This window comes from Egretta garzetta, unplaced genomic scaffold (genome assembly GCF_000687185.1).
Source record: "Egretta garzetta isolate BGI_Z169 unplaced genomic scaffold, ASM68718v1 scaffold71, whole genome shotgun sequence".
NCBI lineage: Eukaryota > Metazoa > Chordata > Aves > Pelecaniformes > Ardeidae > Egretta > Egretta garzetta.
In genome coordinates, this window is record NW_009258618.1 from 795,133 (window position 1) to 806,952 (window position 11,820).

The 11,820-nt window shown below is 44.0% G+C and overlaps 1 protein-coding gene across 1 annotated transcript in view; it reads right to left on the reverse strand.

Moving 5' to 3' along the window:
- Window positions 1-949: 949 nt before the first annotated feature.
- UBFD1 (ubiquitin family domain containing 1) overlaps window positions 950-11,820 on the reverse strand; it is a 12,174-nt gene continuing 1,303 nt past the window's right edge. Inside the window, exons 2-7 of the mRNA XM_035903560.1 lie at window positions 11,710-11,815; window positions 11,420-11,628; window positions 10,164-10,229; window positions 9,869-9,974; window positions 6,750-6,832; window positions 950-5,534 (exon numbers count right to left, since the gene is read on the reverse strand). Coding sequence (XP_035759453.1) covers window positions 5,424-5,534; window positions 6,750-6,832; window positions 9,869-9,974; window positions 10,164-10,229; window positions 11,420-11,628; window positions 11,710-11,815 — 681 coding nt within the window. The 3' untranslated portion in view covers window positions 950-5,423. The remainder of the gene's footprint in view (window positions 5,535-6,749; window positions 6,833-9,868; window positions 9,975-10,163; window positions 10,230-11,419; window positions 11,629-11,709; window positions 11,816-11,820) is intronic.

Here is an 11,820-nt window from a genome sequence, read left to right on the forward strand (position 1 = left end):
TCCTGCTGGCCACACCAGTCCTGATACAAGCCAGGATGCCGTTGGACCTCTTGGCCACCTGGGCACACTGCTGGCTCATATTCAGCCGCCTGTCCCATTGCCCCTTGCAGCTGGGGCACACCCAGATACCAAACCGAAGGAGAAGGAGCCGTGTTGTGCACCTCTGGGAAACGCTGAGCTTTACTTCAAGACTGCAATCACTGAAATCTCTCAGACCTTTTATTCTTTATTTTTTTTTTCTTTAAATGGGTGGAGGGAGTGAGTTTCTAAAGCCCGTAGCAAACATGAGCAGCGCCTCTTGGGCATTAAAAAGCTGGGTCTGCCATAAGCCCCGCTACAGCTTCTCCTGAGCGCCCACATTTCTGGGCTGTTACATAGCAGCGGGATGTCCCAAATGGCAACAGGCTCCCTCCACCTGTAACTTACAGCAAGCATGCTCAGCCCAACAAGGGCACCTACAGTTTGAAACAAGATTAAACCCCGGTTTTGGACAGGGAGCTAGAGAAGGGTCCTGTAACTCACAGCCTTTTCGTACGAAGCGATACCTGGCAGCAGTGTCCCCAGGTCCCTATCCTGGGAGAAAGGCATCGCTGGCGTCAGACGTGACAAGCACGTGCTCCCACAGATTTCTGCCCATGTCCACCTTCCTGCAAAGAAACAAACCACCAGCCACCTGCTGGCAGCTGTTCACGCGCTCAGTACATACAGAATGCTCAAACACCCAGACACAGAAATACTTAATTATCAAACTTTAATTCATCGGACTAATCTTACAGCATAAAACAATAGGATAACCAGTCAGGGTTACGCTTAAAAAAATCCAGCAGTGCAAATCTAAGACTAAATATTTGTCATCTCCCCCTCCCCTGAAATAGGCAATAGATTATTTAAAAATACCATTAATACATGGCACTTACATATTCCATTTAAAATAAATCTGCAGTGGACACAAATATTTAAGACTTTTTTTTTTAATATAAAACCCAAAGAATGCATCGCTGAGGACATGGATAAGACACAGTGAGCTTCCATGAGCCACAGAAAGCGAATCCTTGGCTAGAAGGTACAATGGCCGTACGTTTCATACAGGACTTGCTACAGCTCTCCTGGCCCCCTCCTCCCACCCCCCACTGACCAGGATGCTAACTAACAAAGCAAGATGCTGATGACCTAATCCTAACAGGTGGCGAAAGGCTGGAGTACAAAATGTAAAATGAAAACAGTTCCGGGGGCGGGGGGGATAAAAAAAAAAAATCAAGTTACAGAGGAAGAAAAAGTAAACAGGAGGAGGAAAGTCTGGAAACAAACCTCGCTCCGCTGAGCGGGCACACGAGCAACCGGCGCAGGGAGTGCGTGCTGTGCCTGTGCCCGCACAGCGGCATCGCCAGCGGTTGTACAGGAACACCGCGGTTGGGAAGGGGAGAGCGTGGAACAGACCACCACCACCACATGGCACCTTGCAGCATCACTGCAAGTGAATTGTTTTTCTTTGGCCCTTAAAGGATGAAGCGACGGATGCGAACTGTGTCAAGGCTAAAATCGAGCAGGTCGTGTGCGTGTGTTACCAGTTATGACTTATTGCGCATTGTTTCTGAGCTGGTTCTTGGAATTCAGATCACTTCCTCTCCTCCATCATCATAACGTCCTTATTTTGGCTACACATTTAGCATCAGTGTCATTAATGGAAATTTATGATTTAATACTAAACTTGATATGAAAAACTCGTGAGTAATCCAAGAGTTTTCACGCAAGATACAGTCTCCATTCCAACCCAGGCAAGGTTTAGTGATGCACTCCTGCAGTCCTAGTGCAGCACTAACCCAGGAACTGTTTATGCTTGGGATGCACCAACAGGGAGGGAAGGAATACCCAGCTCGGGACAAGGAGGGGAAGCAGCAGGCCATCGGGCCGCATAACGGAGAGCTCGGGGGGCAGCAGGCCTCCTCCCCGGCAGGACAGTGGCGAGGGCGTGGGCAACACCGGCTTTGCTCTCTGGAAACCCATGTTTGCCTTATGGATGCTTTAGTCCCCAGTTAGTAAACCCTGCAAAGCACTCAGTACAACTTCACACCCCAAAACGTTCACAGGGAATTACACATATATACAGTAGGGAATTGGCCTCTGTTGAAAGGAGGTTGATGAATTGTAATGTAATCAAAATAAACTTGTACACAAGAATCACCAGGTATTACCATAAACTTCCTACAGATTACACACCGGATCTCAAAACAATCTTTAACAGCCAACTCAAAGGACTGACTATATTCACACTGTACTCACAACGCTGGTGTCTTACTGAGGACTAATTGCCAAATTCCTCCACAGGGCCATTTGTCATGCTGACCCTGCCCTGGAGGCGACCACAGATACCAGAGAGAGAAATCCAAAGTCAAGCGAGAGGCCAGCACACCACTCCCCCATTGGGCAAGCTGTGATGCTATCCAGCTAAAGAGATGGGGTTTTCTTAACGTTCGTGATCATTAGTTAATATCAAGAATTGCCTTGGGAAAAAAAAAAAACAACAACAACAACAAAAACCACAAAAAACCCTCCTGGCATATACCGAAGATACAAAGCTCCATGTCATTCCGAAAGAGAAAGGATCTTAAAAGCAGTGCTGCTAAGTTCAGTTGGAATATTCATTTCAAAGAACTCCCAAGGAACCTGCTGTATCAAGCCAACAAACACCAATTAAAACATTTTATGTAAGGATCACTTTCCTGTATTTTAATTAAAACTTTGCACATAGAACAAAAAAAGTGCAAGAAGTTCATCTTCCAAATCAAATTCAGCTTAGAAAGAAGAACCTAAATAGGATCACATTCTCTTAGCTTATTTCTTCTCCATGTTTAAAGCTCCTTTGTAACCAATGTTTTTTATACGCAGTTTCTTGCGAGATGATCGATTACATCTGGCACGGGACGCAGGGGAATCGTGCCCTTGGGAAAGGAGCATCAGGGATGTCAAACGGTGCCCCTACCCCATGCTCAAGGTGCCCTCCATGCCTTGGCAGCAGTAGACCAGGCATCTGCCCTCCCTCGGCACCGGCAGCAGAGCGTACTCACCCGGATCGCTGCATCGAGCACAGGAGCCATGGGAACTCTGGGGAGGATCTGGAGCCAAGACACACGTCCCCTCAAGGAGCAAGCAAACGAAAGCGTCGGAAAGGAAAATGGAATATGAACAGACGTACAGGCAGGTCCAGGCAAGCCAAGCAGCAAGCGGGAGCTGATAATCACAGACCAACAAGACAGGGAGTGCACAGGTGCACTCTGTCACTCCAAGTGACAGAAAAAGCCCATGTCACCAATTTTCTTTATACTGTAGCGTGTACGCCTTCCACCAGGCACTGCATTTTAAATTTAAGCCATAACACCAGGATTGGCGATCAGAAAATAAGAAGCGCGATAGCTGCACTTGCAGTTTTGTCTCCAATTAACTCACGGCAACTCCACTGCCTGCACTCGCTTGCTCTGAGCATCGGGATGGGGCTGCGCTAGGGAGCTGACACAGCACTGCTGCAGGAGGAGCTCCTGTCCCAGCACTTTTATGTCAAGACACGCTGCTGGTGGCTTGTATACAGAAAGGAAGTATCTCAAGCTACAAGAGTAACAAGCACATCACTAGTTTATACATAGGATATGAAACGCCTTCAAAATTCATATTGCCTGAATGTTCTAACTGAAAATACAAGTCAGAAGCTGCTTACACTGCTGTCAAGAGTCTACAGGTAAATACGTCATCTTAACACATACCATAAAGTGAACACTTTTCCCAGTCTCTCAAATAAAATTAAAAAAAAAAAAATAAAATAAATACTCATTTGGGAATTTGCACCTGCTGAGCTTCAACTGGGCTGTTTCAAGGAGAGTGAAAAAATGGACACGGAATACATTAAGATCAGCTATTCCTACAAGGCTGTTTCTCCAGGAGTTTCACAAAACATTGAGCTACTCGCCCTGAGCAGCACCAAGCCTACAGCATTAACACAAGAACAGCGACCTGCTAGATGCAGGTTTAGCACAGAGCGAGACCGAGTCAGTCTGACCGCGCGATACAATCTGTTGAGGGCGTGCACCTTTTCAGGACTGAGAGGTCCGTTCAGAAAACCTGAGATAAATGGCACGTGAATCGCTGAGACGGCTCGCAGAACGTCACAAACCAAAGGTGAGGAGCATTATTTCAGACAGGACGAGATGCAACAGCTTCCTGTAAGCTTGAGCAAGAGAAAAGCTGAAAGGGGGGGTTAAATTTCAAAAGATCAGTTGCTGGATAGATATTCTAAATTTGGTAAGGTTCACCGCATAAGATCACTATCCATTTTGAAATCCAGGTCACAAAAGACTACTGCAGTTATTTAGGACCCGAAACGGCATCCAAGCTTCTCTCTTCCCTGCTCCCCCCAGCCCCAAACGAGGCAGGGGGGTCTCTTTGGTTCACTCCCTTTGCCAGACCTGGGCCGCTGCTTCACCCCGCTCATGCCAGGCAGCATTGCGCAGCGCACACCAGAGCTTTCTTTTGCGTCAAACAGGTAAGTGTCATTGCAAGAGCTGCAAAATTATTCCGGACGGCAACGCGGGCGATCAAGAAAATGCTCTGCAAAATGTCGCCCCCCCGGGGCAGGAGGCAGCCCAGGAGCAGAGAGGTATGCAGGCGGGAGGGGAATGACTGGCGTGGCACAAAGGGGGACTGTAAGGAGCACTGGGCCATCCACAGCAGCATTCATCTGCTCCAAACACGCCACACAGAGAACCCACCCAGAGCTTCTAGTATTGGGGAGAAAAAGAAAACCAAACAAAAAGAGGAAAAAAAAAGGAAAAAATAGAAAAAGCAGGGCGTCTTTGGGTTAAAAATAAAAAACCCAACAAAATTAGTTTTGCTACCAGAGAGTTAAACCTGAAATAAAAGGGCCAGCAGAATATGGCTTACTAAACATCAATTTTGCATACTGTTTAAAGTTTATTTTTAAAAAACTGCTTCTGAAATTCTCAGTCACAACCAAGTTACTAAATTAAGTCTAACGCTCATAACTGAAAGATTATGAAAATATTTGTTTTTGTTCAAACCATGTAAAAAATCCTCAATAATACATTGTAATATTTTCTTTTTAAAACTAAATTGGAAGATCAACTCTCAGCAGATTTAAGTGTATTACACACAATATTTTGTGAATTAAGATTTATTGATTTCCATTGCATTTGCTTTAAATATGGTTGAAGCTGACTGCAGAAAAGGGATGGTGAAATTTTTAAGTTAAAAGTAAACTAATGGTGAAAGAACATCACCTCTGGCTTCCATCAATGCCTCGTTTATCATATTTTATTAACAAGTTCCAGGACTATCACATCCAGGGATGTTGGAGGCCTCTCCCAGCAGTGTCCTTAGCTTTGTGTCATTTTCCTGTGCCAGAGGTGAGCGTGCTTTCAAAAATACTGCCACTTTCCCAGCACCGTGTCTTTGATTGCATCAACATATTGAGTTGGTACCCAATAGACCCAGTAGTAAGACGCTTCTGTTGGGCCCAGCTGAAATGCCTGCAAAGTTAAAAATGACAAGATTTACAAACGGGAAACAGAACAGCTTATACCAGCGGACAGATACAGCTCACCCCCTACAAAAATCAAACCAATCTGTTATACCTACTGCCTCCTTCAGACACTTGGAGCATGCTACAGCTATTTGGTAAACAATTAAAAAAACCCAACATTCCTCAGGGAAACAAGAACTGCAAAGTACCAATTCAAATGATGAGCTCTTTCCTTTTACAATACCATAGCAGCAACAAAAACTCTTGGCCAGTTTCAAAAACGTGAGGAAATGATACTGGAAGGCAGAATCTGAAGTGCAACTCAAAGTCTCTAAAGAAATGACCAGAATGCCCAGAGATGAGAAGCCAAACGGGAACTAAATAAGACAATGACTGTGTTTTCACAGTCACCAAAATCTTGTAGCAGTTTATATTCAGACATAATGCCATTTGCAACCTATGCCAGTATAAACAGGAGAGGAGCACCCTGGCACACCAGCAACCTCTATCCTTGCTTTAGGATAAGAGTTTATTGTAGCATCTTCTGAAGAGGACAATTTCTTACACGGGTGATCAAAAATCAAGTCTTTGGACAAAGACTAGATCAGTGCCCTCAGGCTGACAATAATTTTAAGGTATAACATCTCCCCTTTCTTCCCCTAAAGAAGGAAACAGACTTACGTAAAGAACTTAATTCAACATTAAAAGTTAGTTACTGTACTTTGGAAAGCAAGACCCCAACTCCTCCCCCCGACCCAGTAACAGTTTTTCAGAAAATTACATATGAGGGAAAAAAATATTACGGCATCAAATCATTATTTTTTTTAACCTCCAGCAAGGCCTTTTGTTTATATAAATAGAACAGAAACTAGAAATTAAACTAGATGTGGGAAAACATCACTAACATTAAGAAATTGTGAGCTATATTGTGAGTATTTTTACTGTTTTAACACTGCCACAAGACAGAAGGTACAAAGTAACAATGAAGCACTTCATATTTGGGTGAAATCAGCCCACTTTTCCCCAAAGTAGCAGACACTCAATTATGCCACCCAAAACATTTACACCATGACAGCAGACCACGCCCACATTCCCACCTTCCACAACACAAGAGGCTGGTGTTACTATCCATCTCCAGCGTGCTCCATTTTAAAAGCCTGACTTCTGTGTACTTGCATGAAGTAATTAGACTGGATATTATTAAAGTAAAGACTTTACTCACCATCATGTGATAATCCTCATGTCCTTCAATAGGTTCACTCACCACATTTTTAATGGACCCCATAGGTAACTTTTCTGTTCTCTCTACATTAAAATTGATCAAAGTATTATTTCTGATATATGAGGAAGTACTATTTCATATTAATTTCAAATACCACCTCTATTGCTTCCAAAAGCTCCTCAGGTCAGCAGTCTCCTCTTTGGGGGAATTTTGGATACCTGCTGCTGAGGAGCCCGTCTTCCGCTTTGCCACACACCCCACCGCTGATAATTTGATGGAATGCAAAATTGGATCACACAGTTCCTCGCATTTTATGCCTCTGCACCACATTAAGTACTTCAGTACCTGATGCGGGCCTAAACTGAGTGACAGGAAAACCCCGGCTTTATTTACTGTTTCCCCATACGGAACTCGACTCGGACCAGCAGGATTACTCACCACAGTGAAAGCTGGTCTGGGTGTAAGAATATTCAGGACTGACTACCAAGGATTATACTAAGCTCTACAGAAATGACAAGGCTGAAAACTGGACGAAGATAGGCTAACAAACTCTTTGAAAGCCTAGTCCTGGTTTTACCCTAAGGCAGTGCTCAACTGCAACTATAGGAGCACAGGGAAGGAAATATTAATGAGTAAATAAGGACAGAAACAAAAAGAGAAACTGAAAAAAAAAAAGGTTACAATTACACGACAGTGTAACATTGGCAAGCCAGAGGTAACCGAGAAGAAGGACAAAGTACATGGCTCATGGCAGACTTCTGCTGTCTCAGTTCTGTCCTCGCTTCCTTCCAAAGACTTAACTCCAAGATCCTTCCTTTCAGTTCCAGCTTTCAGTGTCAGCCTAAAATTATGATCTTGGATATAAGACAGAGAAAACCATAAACACTAACTAGTTTGTGTGATCCGAAAAAAAGCACCTACCTAGAAAAGGCACACAGGGAGATAAATTTGGTGATGTAAAGACAAATATACTCTGCCTCAGTGCTGTAACTAAGCTGACTCTGAACCACTCCACTCAGACTCATGACATTCATTGAGTAAAATCTTACTTTGCGCTCGTTTAGTATCCTGCAAATCAATTACCCTTCACAGTATCTCAGACAAGTCCATATTATCAATGCCTCTACGTAAATGACACAGAGCAACTGAGAAACATCTGCCTGTACCAAACCTCCAACGACAAAAACCTGCAAAGTGATCTGCGAAGCACGGGGAGACTATGTGGGGGAAGAATCAGTTTCAACTTTCCAGGACTAGCAAGCGAAAAACCATGTTAACACCCAGCTGCTTTTCTTCTAGCCCTTACGCGCTGGCATCTGGCACGAATTTCTCAGAGGAGGAAGGAGTTTTTCACAACAGCCAGCAATTACAACCATTCCCTAGAGGAAGCAAGCTGCTGCTAATTTTGGGAAGTAGGGAAACAGGTTACATGACAGACAGATGACTACAAGAAGAATCAAATTTCACAGCTTAAGAAACACTAATCTAGAACACTTCAGAAATACTAAACTTGAAACTCGTGTAAAAGGTGAAGGAAGAGGATTAATTACCTAAATACTAAGCATTCACTTAGAACACAGTATCAGTAACAAAAAGGTCTCGCTGCCCAAACCATAGAGGGAAAGAAAAACCCCAATGTCTCGCTCCATCACTTAGCCCAGAAGTAAAATCCCTGTAACTGGTACCAACAGAAGTTTTAAAGCCAGGAAAATCTTCACAGTCAAGTCTGTCCTACAAAGGCAAGGTTAAAAACTTCCGAGATTCCTGCTTACTTTGGAAACAAGGTAGCAGCTGGAGGTGCCATCCAAAGCTAGTATTACCATCCAGTTAGGTTACGTTACTGGGACAGCGAGCAAGCGTTTCTATTCCTCTTGCTCATCGCTATAATATTGCCCCATCCTCGTCAAGCTAAAGGAGTGCAGCTTCCTTTGGAGGCTGGGGGTGACCCGAGACGTCCTCAGCAAGGCACATTATCACCGCAGCACTTTCAGCTCCTCCTGGCACCGCTCAAGACAGTAAACCAATTCCTCCACACAGCAATACATGCCATAGTTTCTACACTGGTACCTCACTGAAACAAGACACCCGACTAATTTTGGTTGGAAGGACAGATAACAACAGAAATGCAGCACTCCTAGTTTTAATGCCGGTCCTAAGATTCCCTTTCAAATCTTTGCCAAGTCAGGGAGTGCCTATGTGATGTTGGCATCAAACTAAAGTTTATGAAGTGCTTCTGAGATATGCTAGAGATGCCAAATATTATAATTTAGATTTGGAACTATGAACAGCAGATTGGAACATTAGTCCACTGGCACAATTGAACTCAAGTTTTTCAAGAACAGAAGTAAAAAAAAAAAAAAAATCAAGTAATATTCAACATTCTGATAGAGCAGCATTTGAGAAGAGGAAGCAAAATTTACTTTTGAAGTATTGCAATACCAGCATTACTCCCTAAACACAATCTAGATACACCAGAAGCTATTTCTAGGTCACTGTCCTGGTTTTGGCTGGGATAGAGCTAATTAGCTGGTATGGTGCTGTGTTTTGGATTTAGTATGAGAATAATGTTGATAACACAGGGATGTTTTCATTCCTACTGAGCAGCGCTTACACAGAGCCAAGGCCTTTTCTGCTCCTCACCCCACCAGTGAGCAGCTGGGGGGGGTAACAAGAAGGGAGGACAGGACCAGGACAACTGACCACAAGGGTATCCCACACCATATGGCGTCATGCTCAGTGTATAGAGCTGGGGGAAGAAGAAGGAAGGGGGGGACATTGGGAATGATGGTGTTTGTCTGCCCAAATCACCGTTATGCATGACAGAGCCCTGCTGTCCTGGGGATGGCTGAGCACCTGCCTGCCATGGGAAGCAGGGAATGGATTCCCTGTTTTGCTTTGCTTGCTTGCATGGCTTTTGCTTTCCCTATTAAACTGTCTTTATCTCAACCCATGAGTTTTCTCGCTTTTACTCTTTCAATTCTCTCCCCATCCCACCGGTGGGAGTGAGGGAGCGGCTGGCAGGCGGGTTGGTTGCCAACCAGGGTTAAAGCGCAACAGTCACACGATTCATTTATAGTCTAATTACCAATTATTCACCTCAGAGTTTTAGAATTGCTCACCTTTTGTACCAATCCATAGCTGGTCTTGCTCAAGTTTAAAGGTCAATCTTACTTTCCCCCCTGACTTGTTGTACATGCCAGATAACGGCACTGTTGGCAGGCGCTCCTACAAAGAGGCAACATGGTAAGGTGAAGGACTTTAAGAGGAAAAGCTCTTAGCTTTTTAAGCGCAAGGATGATCCATCTTTCCAGTTTTGTATTACAACAGCAAGGAACAACTGAACCAGCAAAGAAAGGTCTCAAAACACAAAAAAAAAAACTTCCGATTATAACAATTTCTCAAGTACTTACTTACCTGAACACCTTTAACAGAAGGCATCACATCATCAGGTTTTCCTTTATCCAATACTTTTCTGTGTTGCTACAATATAAAAACAGAAATCAGAATTCACAGAAACGCAAGAGAGCTTTTCAATTTACTTCCAGGTGCACCCTTGACCACATCCTGATAGCACTGAGAGAAAGTTAAGGACTGTTCACAGTCATTTATCACACAGGAATCGGTTAATTTTCAAAGCTAACCAAGCACTTTCTGTGTCAGTCTAAAGAAATGATGTAAATGAGTAAAACCCCAAAATAATGCAAAGGGTAACATCCCTCCTAGAACATAAAGAAACAGGTATCTATAAGAAAATTAAAGAACTCTGAGGTAACATCATACATGCTAAATCAAGTCATTGGCATTTGGCAAGATGCTTTAAACAGCTGAGTATTATATCCAGTGGATGGCAGAAAACCCTCCACATCTGACAGCGCAACGTACCGCAGCACAGTGCCAAACCAGAGCACCTTAGGGCAGCAGTAGCTAAGAAAACCATGCTCACAGCTCGTAAGTTGCTGAGTACCTTTAAACAATGATGGAACTTACAGCGAACATGAACTACGATAAATTACAGAAAAACAAAAGCATGTTTCAGAAAGGCTGCAGTTCAATGATGCACTATTTCATTTTTAATCAAACTTATTTTGAGAAAGGTAGGGGACCGGTAATACCTTGAGCTGAAAAATCCCTTATCAGGCCCACAACACTGCCACCAAACCAAGCCTCATGGCACTGAACTTGGTTCCCTATTGGGAGCCAGCACTTCAAGATGCAAGAGGAATATTCGACATCCATGTTCCCTTCAGCGCTGGGACAGCTGAAGGAACTACTCTCTTGGTGTTCATTTTAAAGGCAGTTTTTGGAGATTAAAATCTTCTATGCCAATAAAAATTAGCTATCTTTTAGACATAATTAACTTAGACTGCACTTGAGCAAACAACCATGAAGCATTTCTGTTATTTACCATTTCTTGTCTGAAATGCTAGGCTGTACCAGGCACCAGCAACAAGCCCCGGTCTTGCAAAGCCCCAGCCTCTGCTAGGCTAAATGTTTTTCTGCTGCTAGAATTCCTCTGCACAGAGCCCTTCTTCTATCGCTTAATTGTAAGAAAAGAAACCCCAGCCTGCTCTGAGGAGGAACAGGACCCAAAGGTGACTGCAGAGTGTTACAAGAGAACCGCATGAATCCTACAGCTCCCCCGCGCCAGGAATTATTGAGACATCAATAACCTTTTGTCTGCAAAGTGGCTCCTTTTTGTTTTCTTCAGCTTTGACCTCCTGTTGAGAAGCTTCTTTAGGTGTATTTACTGCTAAAACATCATTGATAGTAGAACCAACAACCATTATTTTTGCTCCGTTTGTTACTTTGATTTCCCGCAACGTTTTCTCCTCTGGTAGAAGTCCCTTGAACATTACTTTCTGCATAGCAGGTGGAAGGCCTAAGAGGCAAGAACAACGATTACCAGACCACCCGACTGCAGCGAGAGGCGGCGTGGGCTGTGGCGGGGGCCCTGACAGACCTGTGAGCGAGTGGATCTTCTGCTTCAGCTCGGCCCCCGTGCTGTCCAGGCAAAACTTCACGTCGTACTTGTTCTTGTTCCAGATAACCTTTAGCTCCACCAGCTCCTTCC